Source organism: Daphnia pulex, chromosome 2 (assembly GCF_021134715.1).
Source record: "Daphnia pulex isolate KAP4 chromosome 2, ASM2113471v1".
Classification (NCBI taxonomy): Eukaryota; Metazoa; Arthropoda; class Branchiopoda; order Diplostraca; family Daphniidae; genus Daphnia; species Daphnia pulex.
The window spans coordinates 6789132-6805538 of record NC_060018.1 but is presented as its reverse complement, the minus strand read 5'-3'; the positions used below and the strand labels follow the sequence as shown (position 1 = coordinate 6805538).

Genomic DNA, 16407 nt, shown 5'->3' with positions numbered 1-16407 from the left:
TACATTCTTCGCAGATACTGAAACAGCCCTTCATGTAAAATGTCTTCTTCATGCAAAATGGAGGCAACATTTAGAACTTAAAAAGAAGCTTAGTTACGTTTGTTGAAACTTGAAAAGAACCCCGATGCTCCAGCACTGAATACGCATCATATTCAAAAGTGTTCTCTTTTCCTTGAAGTTCCCGGGTACGATATTTTTAAATTATCGATTACCAGATATACATCGATTATTACAAATAAAATATTTATATTAAAAGAAATACTTCAAATAATACTTTTAAATAATTTCTAACACTATAACTTGAAAAAAAACCGATTAATTTGTTAGTAAATTTTAAAATTTGTCTGTTCCAAAAAGTAAAATGTAATAGCTCATTCATTGGTGCCCAGACGACGCCACCTCTAATAAGGAAGACGCCATTGCTCCCTAGTAAGAACTTCCTGTGATTGATACCGGCTTATTCGACGCATTTATATTAGAACTTGCGACCACTGAGACAATGTCTCGCAATCGGGAGAGTACCAACACAGACAATAAAGTCTACGTTGGAGACTTAGGTAAGTCATTCCAAGGATTTCGAGTTTGTGAATCTTCCCAGAATGTGTATATTCACCACTGTTTACACGACAAGTGTTAGCTGTTCTTGTTCTTAATCGACGATTATTTACCTACCAGGAAACAACGCGTCCAAAGGAGAATTAGAAGATGCTTTCTCGTATTATGGAAGACTAAGAAGTGTCTGGGTAGCAAGAAATCCTCCTGGTTTTGCATTCATTGAGTTTGAAGATCCAAGAGATGCAGAAGATGCTGTTCGTGGTCTGGATGGAAGGTAGGACATGAGTCAGTTAACTGTGTATTAGTAATCTGTTCCTAGTTTGAAGTACAAAGTTAATTTAAAGGTTGGTGTGTAGTGTTTTACGCTATTAGAAGGAAGCATGTTTAATTTTTATCACCTAAAATTGAATTCTGTGTGCACGTTGACAAATTTTCACATTGTAATATCTCATGCACGTGTGGAATGTTGATGAGATGTTTGAGCCAGATTGAATAGTACATAAGTAATCTAAATAATTTTGCTTTAGAACTGTGTGTGGTCGACGATGCAGAGTAGAGTTATCAACAGGACGAACTCGTTCGCGCGGTTATAGCGGACCATCTCGACGTGGAAGACCTTTCCATCCTGAAGATCGCTGTTATGAATGTGGAAGTCGTGGCCATTATGCTAGAGATTGCCCTCTGTACAGTCGCGGTCGTAGACGGTAAATTTTGACAATTTTCCAACTTACTTATTAAGTTTTTTTTAACATGTAGCTTGACACTTTAATTTGATTGTGATAACACAAATTTTGACAAATTGAATACTTAAGTTTTACAAACTTAAGTATAGCAAAAGCAGAGGCTCTGTCTGAAGTATTGCTGGAAATATTGATGAACAGTTGCTTAATCTGTGTTTGTAATTTGTGTAAAAAGGCAAGTCATAATCTCGATGATGGAATTGTGACTACATGTTAAAGTAACATTGGGTGGTTTATTGATGGCGTTTTGTAGGCCGAACGTCGGTAGCTTGAGGACCGGCGACGGTCTACCTTCTGCCAGTCGGCTAACAGCTAGTCTACGTGACGTTCTGCGCTGAGAGACGCATTGATCAGCGTCAGACCAAGTCTGCTAGAATGCCTCACTGCCTCTTCGAATGAATGAGTCTTCGATTAGCCCTCGTCACTTAAACTTGAGACACTTCCTCGCCGTCTGAAAGTGGACGTCATTCTGCTTTCTTTATCCCTCACACAAAAGAAAATTAATCATTCTGTACAGTAGCTCAAATTATTCAGGAACTACAACATGTAGTATTATTTCTGTTGTTTTCACCCAAGTGACCTCATTGAAGTGCTACGTCGTCGTACGCCTCTAGCACCCGTCTGCTCTTTAAACGCCCAGAATTTCGTTGACCCATCTAAGACAGCGGCCGTTACGCTCCATGTCACAATGATTTGCCAATTTTGTCCACGAGAATCGTCAAACCCCGTTTTTCTTTACTTCATTTTAAAGACTCCCTAATTAAAACACAATTTGTACTATTTTATTTGTTATTGATAGTGGATCAAGGAGCAATAGTCGCTCTCGTAGCCGCTCACGTAGCCGCTCACGTTCAAGGAACCGTAGTCGCAGCCGTTCCAACTCTCGTCGCTCCAGGTCTCCCAGCCGTTCAAAGTAAATTCAAAATATTTAGATTTTAAATGTGCGATTCTTAACGAAAATGTTTAATCAATTTAGGAATCGTTCTCGTAGTCGCTCCACATCTCGCCACTCACGTCGATCCCGATCGGTTTCACGTCATTCACGCACTCGGTCTCCTACCCGGTCAAAGTCAGTATCGTGTGATTCGCACATTAATATGTACTCGGAACTAATATTTTCTTCTTCTTTCAGGTCAAAATCCGTATCGCGCCGATCCGTTTCAGATCGCAGTCAATCGCGTGACCGTTCCCGAGATCGCTCGCGTTCCCGTGACCGATCGCACGATCGTTCACGTTCGGTTTCTCGTTCCCGGAGCAGGTGAGGAATTAATGGTATGCTTTAAACAATTTGAACCGTTTGACCTATTTATTTTTGTAAATAGATCATCTAAACGGAGTGTCAGCCCGCGTGCCAACGGCGACGATTGATAAATATTGAGGACATACTTTATTTGGGCAACATCATAATTTTTTTTTACATTTTTTACTTCTTTCTGGGTTATCTTTAGAAATAATGGCTGGCTGACGTAGCGAAGCTACACGGCGCAATGTTTTTGCTCTGCTTCATTCTAAATTTCTTGAAAACAGACGGTCCCTAAATTTCACTTTTCCCCGACATGAAAGAAAAAAAACCTTTTTTTCCCCCTCTCTCGTCTCCATTACACCCCATCGGCCTCCCCATCACTAGCCCTCATCTTATTATTATTCAGTCGACATTCCACAGTTGGAAAAGAACTGCAATACATGACTCACTGGAAAGTTTCAGAATTTCAGCTCTATTGTTTGGTAATTAAAGCGCAATGTTTAACGCGTTCTATAAACGTAAATATTTCCAATGAGCGATGGATGGAAGAAAAAAAAACTATAGATGTCGGTTGTGATGGAGCTACACACACACCTGTCCTCCTGTGATGCTCACATACGGTCTACTATAATAGGACGCACGCTTCCCCCCAGGAAGTGTCCCTCCTATTTCATGAAAAAAAAAACCTTTCCTTCCTACGTTTTTTCTCGGTTGGGGGAGGCGGTCTGCAGGTGTGTGAGCAGGAGGGGTGCAGGAGACGGTAGTGTAGCTGGCCGGTTCGTATTCAGTTAACTGCAGTCGGTGGTAGAACTCGGTCTTGTTGTCTATACTGTCTGATCTGGGGTTTTTTTGTTGTTTGTGGATTGTATTAGCGGAAATTCGTGCTTATAGGATTATTTCCGGCGTCCTTGATTCCGGTGATGCGTACTTTGTGCATTTAAAATTGATTTGACCTCGTAGCCCAACGGTCTTTGTCGTGTTTGACCGAATAGCAAAAAGCGCACGAACGGTAAAAAAACGGATCAGGTGGTTGCACGTGATGGGATAGTGCAGCTCGTCGGTGGAAATCTCTTTGGTTGGCTAGTTCAGGTTTAAACCTCATTGGGCCGTTTTTTCTAGTTTTTGACTCTTCTTCGAGAGCGGAAACGGTCAGCGCATCCGTTGCCTCGGGCTTTAGGTGACGATTGTATTGTTCCATTGTGTCGGTGCCCCGATTAAACCTTTTTTCGAAAAGAATACGAGACGTAATGGATATCTATTCTGATGCCGCTGATCCGGTCTGCTTGAAGCCGGCGAAATTAAAAACAATACGACTGAATCGACGACCAGGCGTCCCATATTTTGGATTTGGGGTAAGCAACAATCATGTTCTTCATTTGAATGAAACAATAGCAACATCATTATTTTCTATAGATACGTGGAAAGAAGCAAAATTCATTATTAAATTCAAAATTCATTCTAGATACGTGGCGGCCGCGAATATGGATTGGGATTCTTTGTTACCAAAATTGTACCTGGTAGTGAAAGCGAGCTGCAAGGATTAATGGTAACATTTAACGTTCAACTGAAATCATTTCTAATCATGTTAATCAATACCTTTGTTTCTTTTCTTTTTTAAATCTTAGGTTGGAGATCAGGTGGGATCACATTCGAAATTAATGCGCTGTGTAGTCTAGTGTGTAAGTGATACCGTTTTTAATTTCAGGTAATCCGCATTGATGGCATGCGAGTAGAAGAAGCATTACATAAAGAGATGCTTAATTTCATCCGATCAAAATCCCACGTCACCTTGTCAGTTAGAAGTAAGTCATTTCATCATCAGCAGCCTGTTTGCGAAATCTAATGAATTCTATTATCTATTTTAGGTGGAGGCCTCGTCCCATTTTACGAGTAAGTTTGCATCACTCCCGTTTTAAAGGCGCTAGTCACGATCAGTCGAATTTTACAGGTGTACCAATCACGCTCTATCGTGGCGACCGGTCAAGACCGACCGAATCCACCATCCGGTCTTGTCAACATCATCTTCGTGGAGTTGTAGCGAAGTAGCGACTTCATTCGCCAGCTTGACTCTCCGCTCAGACAATAAAGGAAGATTCGGATGCAGGTTCGCTCTACATGTCAAGGGCACTCCTAAGATCAAATTATTTTTTACGAGGTCTCCTTGTTTCTTCTATACAGTGTCTGCGAAGGCCCACCGCACAGACGAGGAGTCTACGTTCAAACGACAGAAGAAGGAAGCGTCGCCAGGGTTGCCGGAATCAAATCCGGTGATCGGATTCTCCACTGCAACGGCATGGATATGACCTCCGTGGATTTCGATGAGGTATACTCTATCCTTGAACTCTCGTCTTGTTTGTCATAGTCACGCGGACCACCTTGGGTATTTTTTTTTATTATTATTTTTCTGGTCACGCTTTTATTTTTTCCTGTTCTTCATTCAAATCAGGTATCAAAACAATTTCTTTTATCCTCCTTTTTGTTGTTGCTGTTATTCTCTTTCATTCGTAATAGCGCGCTTTGCATCGTTAACCTCTTTTGATGCGAACGGCCTACAAAAGAATTGAATTGAAATTTCAAACGTGTTTCACATTTCCCATCGATTTCACTCTAAGCAGGCCGATCCAGTCCTATTGTTTATTAACGGACTCATCATCATATGCTCTTATTCACTGGCTTTCATTATTATAATTTCACCAAACACAGGCGGTATCCATGCTGAGAGAATCGACTGTTTTGAATTTGATTATCAGCCGAGGGGCTGGTAGTGATTTCATTTCACCTGGTGAATCTTCCGGCTACAATAGCGCCGCGTCTTCCATCAACGGCGACCAAAGCCCATTGCAGAACGGAAAACAGAAACGTCTCTCCGTCGTCAGAGAAGAAATGATTGACGTCATTGATGAAAGGTTGTCGATCCATCATTGTGTTACGAGTGAAATCAGACGTGAAAATGTTTTCTTTTCGAGCTCAGACGAGGCATAGTGGTCGGCACCGCGACAGTCGATTTCCGCCGCCGGAACGACATGGAATGGAATCGACATGACCACAACGACCAAGAAACGATTCATCAAGACGTTCACCAATGGAACCGAACGTCTATTGTTTTAGAGGAACAAGAAGAACGAAAGCGGCTGCAAGAAGAACGCCGGCGGATTCAAGAAGCTCACAAATTACTGGCGGAAGAAAAGGAGAAACTTGCCAGAGACCGCCAACAGCTTGAAGTATATACACGTCAACATCAGCAGATGCCACTTTCATTTCATAATTTCGTTATCAAATTTTATCGTTCAAATTAATTCTTCGACAGGACGCCAGATTTCAATTACTAAACGGAACAGTTTCGTCGCAGAAAAAGCCCATTCCACCACCACCAACGGTAATTAGCAACTAATTCATTACGATTGTGTCATTCGACATTGTATTTATGTATTTTTTTTAGAGGACTTATGTGGAACCGGAAAAGGTGGTTAAGTCAGTTGGTGGAGGTACCGTTCACGAGCAAGTAAGGATGGCCATCTATGATCAGTTTCTATAACTGTTACTGTAAAAGTTTTCTTTTTTTTCCGAATTTAATTCTTTTTATTTTCTCACAGTTAATGGAAGAGTTCAAACAGAAAATGGTATCGCTAAAGGCCGTAGACGTCAGCGTCGACAGCCCGACTAGACAACCGGTAACATTTTTTTTTTGTCGTACAACTAATTATTTAGTGGCATATAGCATGGGATACGAGATAACGCGATAAGCTTGTCCCCGATACAATCGGTGCGTCACCACCACTGATGAAACCCCTAGTACCTTAAAACGTTTCCGATTGTGCATTCACAGGTTAGTCAGGTAGGTAAAGTCAAAGAAATTCCGGCATCGAACACGCACCTGCCATTGAAAACGAGTAAATCCGCACCGCCAGCACCTCCTCCACCGCCGGTATATATATAGCTTTCACTCGTTTCTTGGTAGACATTTTTATTTGAGTGTCTGACAGTTAATTTTTTTGTGTGTGTGTTATTTATTCAGCCGTTGCCGACAGGTGTGACTATCGCCGCACGGAAAAAGCCAGCACCACCGCCGCCCGTGCCAGTTCCCGATTACGATCTTTCTGAAAAACCCCGAAAGATGGATGAATCCGGACAAGATGAGAAGGACGGAACTACTCCGACTACTATACGCAGCAAACCGGAAGGAACTAAGCCAGCTGTACGAGTGTCGATTGGTACATATCAAGAATTGCGACCTGAACCTACGAAATTGGATTTCTTGCCGCCGAAGAGACATAGTGTATCACCTGGCGGAGTAGGAAAGTCGTTGGACGGGGCCATCAAGAACCAGTTACAGACGGAATTGAATCAAACACTTTCTCGAGCCCGTTTGAGGCAGCGACTTCCTTCCTCTGATCTTGTTGATGAAGAAACAAAGAAACCCCCATCAGCTGAAATGAGTCCTGTTTTAAAAGAAATCTCTCCCGATCGACCACCACCTGTCCTATCGACATTCAGGCGGGCTCCATCATCAGATATTCAAGCTAAAATGGCTTCGTTGGCAGCTGCTGCCTCCACAACTTCACTTGGTGGAGGGTCGGCCCGTGATGTAACGATTTCTCAGTCAGCCGATAATAAAGTCACCATCAAAGTCCATCCCTACGTTTCCCGAACGGACTTTGGTCAAACGTAAGAGAACGATTCAGCAGCACTGTTATATTGCTCGGCTTGTAATCACACACACACCAAGTCACGCCTGCTTTCACTTTATTATCTAGACACTTTCCACGTTCAATGTTTTGTGTTTGAGATCGAAAGTTTTCGGGGGTTTATAAATATCTATTTACAGATTAATCGTCCTTTTTATTTTATTTTGGACAGAACGTACATCGACTGTGTCCCCGTGACCGAACTCTGATCTTCTTTTGTGTGTCGTCGAAAAAATACATCTCCTCCAGTGTACATTATTTTTCGCGTGGTTATATTTTCTTTTTGCATTTACACTTGGCTAGAAAAAGAAAGCCGGAGAGAAAGCACAAGATCAACAACAACAATGGCAACTTTCTATATCTATCATAAAAATGATGATGATGACTAGAGTAGCTACTGCCGCAAAAGTAAAAGAATTTTTCTGTTGTTGTCGTCGTCGAGATGTCGGGTCTCCACGACAAAGGTAAACAACAAATAGTTGCAACGTTTTTCAGGTACCTACATTCAGGTAAGGAATTGAAGTATGGCACCCATAAAGCCGCCATAGGCGACAGGCAGCTGCAGTGGTGCACACATTCTTCTTGGTTGGATTGAAAAATGAGGGGGTTCAAATGGAGTAGTGAATCGATAGGTCACGCCGTCTAGCCGTAGCCATGCCAATCTTGAACGTAATTGTATTAAAGAAGGCAGCGCGCGCACGCAAATGGAATACGACACGACCAGTGGTGGTGGTGGTGACCCACTGTTGATTCGTCGTCATGAAAAATATAAAATTTTACGATTGTTTCAACTATTCAAAGTCAAGAGAATCAACTCGTCTCGCAACATCTGCCACTCGATGTTGTTCTCGTTTTTATTCTCGTAATAATAAAGTGATGGCCAGGTGACGAATGTTTGAGGGCATGAAAGCGAGAAGAGGGGAAGAGAAACTCACACAGCAGCAGCAGCAGCCTTTGTTCGTTTTGTAGCGATTCAGCCGGCAGATGGCACGGCCACCACCAGGCGGCAGTGTGTCACTTGGTTGAGGAGGGGAGAAAGGAAAGGGGATAGATTCTTTTCGTCAGCAGCTCCATTCGTCTGAGAGCTGCTGCCAGGAACTGTTACACACAACAAGCACGCTCCAACGTCATGACGGCATCATCTTTGTGGTGAATCTCCAATGCCGTTATTTTTCAGCCTTTTACTCAACACATCGTCTCAACGTTTTAAGTTTTCCAGTAAGTCACAAATCTCATTTATTTTTGTCTTGCATTGTCATGTGTGTGTGAGCAACCAGTTGTCTCGTGGGGCCCTCGTGTTTTGTCTGGCAAGATGGTGGGTTAAATTGTTGGTATGTTATTCGAGTACGGTTTTATATATTGAGGTCAGGTGTAGAATTTTTGAATACGCGCGCCGTTTGAAAACGTGAAAGTCCCGCGCGTGCACGTGGTAACCGAACGTAGCGGTACTTTTTCTTCTTCACACTTTCAGTTGGTGGGAAATGCCGCGTGCAGAAAGAGAAACCGTGCGGGTGTCCCGCGTGCGGAAAAAGCAGGTCATCTGGCCAGTTTTACAAGAGAGTGAAAGGCAACTTAATGTGTGTTGGGAAGGTGGGGTTGACAGTCTTACACACACACACACACGACTATTGTCACGATTTTTCAAACGGTGAAAATGCGGGTTGATTGTCTCGAGAGGGAGATTTCTTATTATCTCGGTCACTACCAGTTATATAATAGGGATTACGAAAGTACGTTCACTTCTCGTATTTCTCCCCTCTCTTTTTTTGTTGGGTTTTGAATTCACCGAAAAAAGAATTTCTCTCTCCCCCCCTTTCATGTTTCCGGTATGGAGGATGTTGGAAGCAGGAACCCCCTCGGGCCTCTGATCTTCCCTACCAACTACTTTTGATTGTGTTACAGGGCAGCCCTGTATTTTTTAGCAATGGCCTCTTTTGTCTCCCCACCCCTGATGTGTCAGCGTCGGAGGGTGATACTAAGGGGGGAGAGCACGTGGGTTGCTATGGTTACCGTCCCCCTTAACATTCAACGAATCAGAGTGTCGTCACGATGAGAGAGAGAGAGAGGGTCAGCCCGGGTTGAAACGGAAACAGCTGTTGTGCGCGGCCAACATGGCGCAGCTGCCTACCAAAAAGAAAGAAAAGAATAGAGGGGGTATGGGTGTACTCACTTTTTTTTTCCTGACCCCCCCCCCCCTTTTCCTCAGGGTTTTTTGACCCATTCTCGAATGTTCCCCCTCCTCCTTTCAATCTATATGAAAGATGGTCTACTACACACAATAAAGTTTAGAGAAAAGACATTTTTGTCTGTGTCCAAAAACATCTTCCATGTGTGGGGGATGGGGAAGCTGAGATTCAGAGGGGTGGAATATTTCTGGGTTTCTTTGTGTTCAGCGGGGGTGGTAGAGAAGAACCCCAAACTGAAACCGTTGGGATCTCGTTGTTTGTTCCAAAAATTCCAAATGGGCATTGAAAAAAGTATTGACGTCGCTTTAGAGGGGGGGGCTCAGTGTGTGTGTGTGTGTGTATTGATCCGAGATGGAAAATGCTTGGGGGTTATTAGTTTGGATGGAGATTCGTTGGATCGATTCTCCCTCGTTCGTCACGTGATGAGTCAGCAGCAACACGTGCCTTAATCCGTTTGATTGGAGTGAATTAATTTTTTTAAATAGTCTTTTTATATGTATTTTTGTGTTTGGCGTCGTCACGAGGCAACACGTGTTCAGTAGTAGCCATCTTATTTGAAGCAGATCGATAACATCGAAAGTAACGTTCTGTGTGGTAGTCGTCGTCGTCGTCGTCGGATAGCAACACCCTCTGTCTGCAGCATTCTACATGTTGAAGTTGGGACGCCGCCCGATTATTGATCGGAAACCTGAGGTAGAGAAGGGGAACGTGGAAGAACCAGACACACACACAGCCCCTCTTGGAAAAGGAGGGATAAAGTACAGACAGGGGAGAGAGAGAAGGGGGGAGAACAAGAGGGGTTTGTCGGTAGCCAATAGGAAAGCTTCTTTTGTACATCTCCAACACAACGAACTGTGATCTCAAACACAAAACGCACTGATTCGGATTCACCACCGGAAGTTTATCTGAATTAAATGTATTTTTCTCGAATTTTATACCCAACAAAAGAAAAACCAAATCTTTTGGATGAAAGTAACTGGTGAAAAGTGGCCTACTTTCACGTTCACGCCAAAAAGGAAAAGGTGTATTATTTTTGCCACATTCACGATCCGAGAGAGAAAGTGCGTGACGAGGAATTTTCTCTTTTAGAAACTTTTCTTTAGATGTGTTTTCATCATGTTCTCTTTGTCCAAGTCGGTCTTGCAATTCCATGTGTAGTGGCAACAAGTTCAATTTCTTTCTTTTTCCAGGTGCCATTTGCAACTAGTGTCGATCGTCGTCATCATCGTTGTTGTCGTTCAATAAAACACAAATCTCTTGGTGCGATCGTTTAAATTTCGCCATGGCATCTTCGCCTAGTCCGTCCTCGTTGGATTCGGTCGGCACATCACCACTCGGTTCCTTCTCCGATCCCAACGAGCATCCGCTTTTGGCTCGCGATCTTGGACTCGGCCCATTGGTTGGTTACGGCGACAGTGGCGTTTTCAATGGAATGAATTCCACCAATTTTTCATCGTGCTCATCTATGATGCACAATTCAGCACTCAGCCTCTACCTCAACGGATTGGGTAGTAGCGGCAATCTGGATTCCGGATCAGCTTTAAAGGTATTTTACTTTTTCCCATCTAGCCCAAACACTAAGCCGATTGGGGAATCAGACGTAATTGAATACTAGAATGCTTTTATTCTACATGACAACAATATATTGTGGATTGGTGGGGTAGAAAACAAGTCTTGTGTATTAAGCCTTTTTTCTTTTTCTTTTCCCCCTTCTTTTATGACAACAGGACAATTTGAGCATGGGAAGCAGTGGAACAAGCAGTCGGCCACCTAGCGGTGGTTTACCAGGTTGCAACTCAAGTACCAGCAGCAGTGGAGTCTCTAGCCCCGGATTGGCCACCAAATGCGCAGTCTGTGGCGTCGGCGATTCCTTTTCCGTTTTACCAAAAGTTCTTCCTTGTCTGCACGCACTCTGCCAGATGTGCTGGGACAAGCAGCAAATGAACGATGGCATGACGACAGATCTGCTGGACAAGAGTACCAACTGCCCAGTCTGCAAAGCTGATTGTCTCATGTCGCCGCCTTCTCATCAAGGATCGTCGTCTTCGTCCAGTCTTTTCAAAGATTTTTCGACTCTGCACATGATCGAGACGCCAGCTACAACTCCGCTCTGTGAAAACAATGGATGGAATTCCGCTACTTGCACTGCTTGCAAAGCCAAAGATCCTGTCTTGGCTGTTGCCAAGTGTTTCGACTGCGCTTCGCTGCTTTGCACTTCGTGCGTCCTGGCTCATCAATTCATGCTCTGTTTCGAGGGACATCGACTCATGACATTGGCCGAGCTAGCCAACCCGTCTTCGTCGTCCAACAACTTTACCAACTGCAAGAACGCCAGCCGGCCCTGCGTCCGTCATCGCGGAGAGTCGGTAACTCTTTATTGTCACACTTGTTCCGTCCCAGCTTGCACCCAATGTTTGCTGATGGAGCACAGCGGACCAGCTCACGATATCGAGGCTCTCAACGAAGCTGCCCCTCGTTTGGCACACCAACTTAACCGTACCTTGAATGATGCTCGCGCCAAGGCTGCTGAGCTCAAAACCGTCGTCCAGGCTGCCGAATCGGCTGTCAACAAAATGTCCAACCAGCTGTCCAAGGCTCAGACGGATGTCACTGAAACCTACCATTTTTACCGCGCTGCTTTGGACGAGAGACGTGAAGAACTCCTTCGCGAATTAGAAAGTGTCTACAACAACAAGCAGACAACATTGAACGATCTTGGACACAAGACCCAGGAAGCGGTGGAGCGAATTCTCAAGACTTGCAGCTTTGTCGAGCGTCTAGTGAAGCAGTCGTCGCCAGTAGAAGCTCTTCTCTTCAAGAAAGAACTCGATGCTAAATTCGCTGCTCTATTCGCCTTCTGCCCACCTGATTTGAATCTCCAAGGCTCTCTGGATGTCGAGTTCATGTCGAACTACAAGGCTATTCAAATTGGAGTCCGCAACACCTACGGTTACATCCGTTCAACCAACGAACCCAACACACCTGGATCCTTCAACGCAGCTGCAGCGGCAGCCGCCGCGTCCAAAATGCAGCCTCCCATCGCTCGACCCACTTCCATGCTGCTGGGCACCAACTATTCGGTCAACGGTGTTAACTTGACCCTCAACAATGGACGTTTGAGCCCAGCTGGAAACTTGTCTACACCCAATGGTGATTCGCATTTCATGGCTAAACGATTCCCGACGTCCACGTCCAGCAACAGTTTCGGATTGGGTCTCAACGACCTTGGATTGGGAACTCCCAGTCTGTCACAACCACCTACTTATGAGAAATGGAGCACCAATGCTGGTGGATTCGACTCGTTTCAGATGCCGCCGTCGTCTATGCGCTCTAACGGATTAGAGGGCTCATCACTTTCTTCCATGGGAAACGATCCTTCTCTCTTCGAGCTGTCCAAGCTGATGTCGAGCACTTCTCTCTATCCTCCGCGCTCTCAGATTAAACGTCAGAAGATGATTTATCACTGCAAATTTGGCGAATTTGGTGTAATGGAGGGCCAGTTCACTGAACCGTCTGGTGTAGCTGTCAACGCTCAAAATGACATCATTGTTGCCGACACCAATAACCATCGCATCCAGATTTTCGACAAGGAAGGACGCTTCAAGTTCCAGTTTGGTGAATGCGGCAAAAGGGATGGACAGTTACTCTACCCCAATCGTGTCTCCGTCGTTAAAACCTCTGGGGATATCATCGTCACCGAGCGTTCACCTACTCATCAGATCCAGATCTACAACCAGTACGGCCAATTCGCCCGCAAATTTGGTGCTAATGTGTTGCAGCATCCTCGCGGTGTCACAGTTGACTCCAAGGGCCGTATCATCGTGGTTGAGTGCAAAGTGATGCGCGTCATCATTTTCGATCAAATGGGTAACGTGTTGCACAAATTCGGTTGCTCAAAACACCTGGAATTCCCCAATGGCGTCGTTGTCAACGATAAGCAAGAGATCTTCATCTCCGACAACCGTGCTCACTGCGTCAAGGTCTTCAGCTACGAAGGTGTCTTTTTGCGTCAGATTGGCGGCGAAGGTTTGACCAACTACCCCATCGGTGTTGGCATCAATTCTGCTGGCGAGATCCTGATTGCCGACAACCACAACAACTTCAACTTGACCATCTTCACTCAGGATGGACAGCTGATCTCGGCGCTCGAATCCAAGGTCAAGCATGCCCAGTGCTTCGATGTGGCTCTCCTCGACGATGGATCCGTCGTCTTGGCCAGCAAAGATTATCGTCTCTACGTCTACCGTTACGTGCAAATCCCTCCTCTGGCGTTATAATTGGTCGTTGAATTTTTCTTTCATTCTATATTTTTTTTCCTACATTCTCTTGTCAATCTACATATCCCCTTGGGTCTTATCGTCAGGAACCGGAAGTTCCCGATTTCTTGCGTCTCTCCAACAACGGTGGAGGGATTTGAATAATGCACTTAAATCGATCTTGTTTTTAATCAATTATTGGTTGAATATTTTGAGTTCGCATCATCAGTCGACTCGGTAGCTCGACTTGGTAGAAGAAAAACGAACTAGTCAAGTAATGTGGGAGTAGCTCCGGAGAAATCTACCCGTTTTGTTGCCAGCCTGAGAAAGTAAAATGTGGAACCTTGCGGCAAGGAAGTGCGAGCCTCGTCTTTAAAATTAAAAATTTGAAAAAACAAAAAAAAAATGTCTTTGAATGGATTTAAAGTCAAGAAAAAAAAATTCTCGTCTTCGCGAAATTGTTGACTTGGGAATGGTTAATAGCAGCTGTCGTGCATTCTAGCAATAGCTCCTCTTTATTTTTGCTCTCTTCCGTTTTTTAAAAATTGGGTACTATTGAGAAATGCTCACGAATTGATTAGAATGTTGGCTTTGTTGTATCAACGGTTCAGCCCCTCTTTACCCTCCTACGTCGGTTCGTTTTGATGGTAGTTTTTATTTTTGTTGGTTAAGTAATAAGAAATGAGGAGAGACTTCTTCGCTTGTATAACTATGTGTCATGATGCGCCCGTCATCCTGGGATCCAAAAAGAAACAAATCTTTGGGCTCGTGGACCAATCTGAATCTATCCAAACTGTCTTCTTCTTTCAATAACTATCACTTTGAGGCTCAACTGATCAAGAACGTGCACAATCCTGTTGATCCGTAATTAAGTTTTTTTTTTCTATTTTTTTTTTTTGTCGAATTCCTCTAAACTTGTGAAGAACTCTTCAAGTATTGTCATTTCGAACAAGTCATTACTCTCGGCCTGTGATAGGAGTTAAGCCTCACTATTCTTCTCTGGTTAACTATTACTGCTTTTTTCCTCTTTAAAAAACAACAAAGTTTCGCCTTTTGTAATGGCATCCTTCTTTAAAATTTTTTTTTCTATTATCATTACCAACTAGAAATGTTAACGAGAAGACTTTCCTCTTTCTGTGATGTGGTCGCTCTCTTTCGCAAGCTTCTGCCACACTCCTCGGCAATGATCTCGTCAGTTAAAGGCGCTTATTGGATTTGAAATTTTCTTTTTTTCTCTCGCGGGAAAGGTTGGCGTATTTGGGGGGCTGTTTCCGATTCACCTGATGTGTATGTGAAGTTGCAAAATGTCTTTAAATAGCAGGGTCAAACTTGTCTCCTGTTTCCAATTCATCCCCTCTTTCATTTTCCATTTGTTTCCTTTTTGTTTATCGCCAGTCAAGTTTGATATAATCTTGTTTCCGAAAGTAGAAATTTATACTTCGTGCAGTTTTTTTTTTCTTTTGTGGGATGGGAGAAAGTCAGCAGTAGCCAATCCAAGTGCTCAAAGGCAAAAAAGATGAAGTTGGATGTTAGAGTTGGCTCTTCTCGTGTTTGTTCTGCGCAGGGATTAAGGGAAATTCTAAATTGTCATTACTTTCAGTCCCCTTTAATTTTTTTTTTAATGTGGCTTTTCTCTTAATTTACCCCCTGTGCCTGATAAAAACAAGTGCAGCTCTATATACTCTTTTTTTTTCTATGGCTATCTTCTCACATGTATATTCATCCAAGGTTTGTGTTAACAGCCAATTTTTCTTTTTTTTCTTATTTGCAAAATCTCCATGCGTTTCCTTGCTACCAGTTTTTTCGGTGCGCATTTGTTTCGTTGTGTTGCTCTTGTTTACTTCTTTTAAAAAAACATTAATTTTAGTTAAAACTTTTTGAAATTGTTTTGTGAATTGATAAGCCAATCTTGTCTGTCCTGCTCCTTGGAATTTCCATCCTATTTTGTGGTCTTTTTTAGAATTCAGTATCATTTTGGGTTTTGTGTTCCTGACTCGTCGCTCCTTTGCTATGATCGATGATATTGGCCAAGGAGACCGGCATTTATCATTTAGTTTTCCGTATCTTTCTTCTCATCGTCACTTCCGTCTTTTTTCTTCTAATTTTAAGTGAATATGTTTTAATCGTACGCGGAATTCAAAACCACTAGAGGGGAAAATTGGCTTGTCTTGTTCTTTTTGTTGTCGTCGAATCGATTCCATCAGCCGCTTGTATACAAATGCCTTTGCCTCTGTGCCCCCCTGGGTCTGTGTCCACTGTTCCTTGTGTACCTCAATTACTGTACTGTTATTATTTCAGTTTTAAAAAGTGTTAATTTCGCTTCCGGATTGGCTCTTTCTCTCTCTGTCCCCCCATCTCTCGTCTCTATTTTGCTCTCCATTCTTCCTTTCGCGTGTATCTTAACGAAAGGTGGCAGTTATTTATCTATCAGCTATTTCCTTTAAAAAAAGCAAAAGCACGAGTATTTTGTTTCATTATTTCATTGCCGCCACATTTACTTAAAACAGAAAAAAAAAGGTTTTCAACACAAGGCTTCAGAATCTCGTTGACAGCATCGTTACATACTCAGGATGGCTCTGACCGGATGGTGGAAGAGTCGGTTGTTATGTCGGCATGAAGGTTCATTCAATAGTTTCTCTAGTTTTCAGGCAGGTCTGACGACGGAGAGAGTGTACGCGCGCTGTCAAGGGCTCGATCGGAATTGATTTACGCACCATATTGAATCATTTCAAACCAAATGAA

The 16407-nt window shown here is 43.4% G+C and overlaps 3 protein-coding genes across 3 annotated transcripts; all 3 read left to right on the top strand.

Annotated features, from left to right (window-relative positions):
- Positions 1-378: 378 nt before the first annotated feature.
- Positions 379-2993, top strand: LOC124207428 (serine/arginine-rich splicing factor 7-like). Its single transcript, XM_046604883.1, has 7 exons — positions 379-557; positions 676-829; positions 1083-1259; positions 2095-2208; positions 2272-2364; positions 2428-2553; positions 2618-2993. Exons 1-7 carry the CDS (start codon positions 500-502, stop codon positions 2661-2663), a joined length of 768 nt encoding a protein of 255 aa, XP_046460839.1. The 5' UTR covers positions 379-499; the 3' UTR covers positions 2664-2993.
- Positions 2994-3198: 205 nt separating this feature from the next.
- On the top strand, positions 3199-7476 carry LOC124207420 (harmonin-like). Its single transcript, XM_046604874.1, has 16 exons — positions 3199-3715; positions 3773-3890; positions 4001-4084; positions 4164-4175; positions 4244-4340; positions 4404-4428; positions 4487-4642; positions 4717-4861; positions 5242-5444; positions 5510-5759; positions 5846-5914; positions 5978-6040; positions 6132-6209; positions 6365-6463; positions 6554-7203; positions 7396-7476. Exons 2-16 carry the CDS (start codon positions 3786-3788, stop codon positions 7430-7432), a joined length of 2073 nt encoding a protein of 690 aa, XP_046460830.1. The 5' UTR covers positions 3199-3715; positions 3773-3785; the 3' UTR covers positions 7433-7476.
- Positions 7477-8006: 530 nt separating this feature from the next.
- Positions 8007-16127, top strand: LOC124207408 (brain tumor protein-like). The gene is made up of 3 exons (XM_046604847.1): positions 8007-8441; positions 10600-10955; positions 11137-16127. The coding sequence occupies exons 2-3, from the start codon at positions 10692-10694 to the stop codon at positions 13684-13686; spliced, it is 2814 nt and encodes a 937-aa protein (XP_046460803.1). The 5' UTR covers positions 8007-8441; positions 10600-10691; the 3' UTR covers positions 13687-16127.
- Positions 16128-16407: the final 280 nt, after the last annotated feature.

Bases quoted from the DNA above. Each gene is read 5' to 3' on its own strand.
- LOC124207428 (XM_046604883.1), top strand. From the start codon at position 500: ATGTCTCGCAATCGGGAGAGTACCAACACAGACAATAAAGTCTACGTT. The intron at 830-1,082 runs GTAGGACATGAG...ATTTTGCTTTAG, and splicing joins GTTCGTGGTCTGGATGGAAG to AACTGTGTGTGGTCGACGAT. The intron at 2,209-2,271 runs GTAAATTCAAAA...TAATCAATTTAG, and splicing joins AGGTCTCCCAGCCGTTCAAA to GAATCGTTCTCGTAGTCGCT.
- LOC124207420 (XM_046604874.1), top strand. From the start codon at position 3,786: ATGGATATCTATTCTGATGCCGCTGATCCGGTCTGCTTGAAGCCGGCG. The intron at 4,341-4,403 runs GTAAGTCATTTC...TATCTATTTTAG, and splicing joins CGTCACCTTGTCAGTTAGAA to GTGGAGGCCTCGTCCCATTT. The intron at 7,204-7,395 runs GTAAGAGAACGA...TATTTTGGACAG, and splicing joins CGAACGGACTTTGGTCAAAC to AACGTACATCGACTGTGTCC.
- LOC124207408 (XM_046604847.1), top strand. From the start codon at position 10,692: ATGGCATCTTCGCCTAGTCCGTCCTCGTTGGATTCGGTCGGCACATCA. The intron at 10,956-11,136 runs GTATTTTACTTT...TTATGACAACAG, and splicing joins ATTCCGGATCAGCTTTAAAG to GACAATTTGAGCATGGGAAG.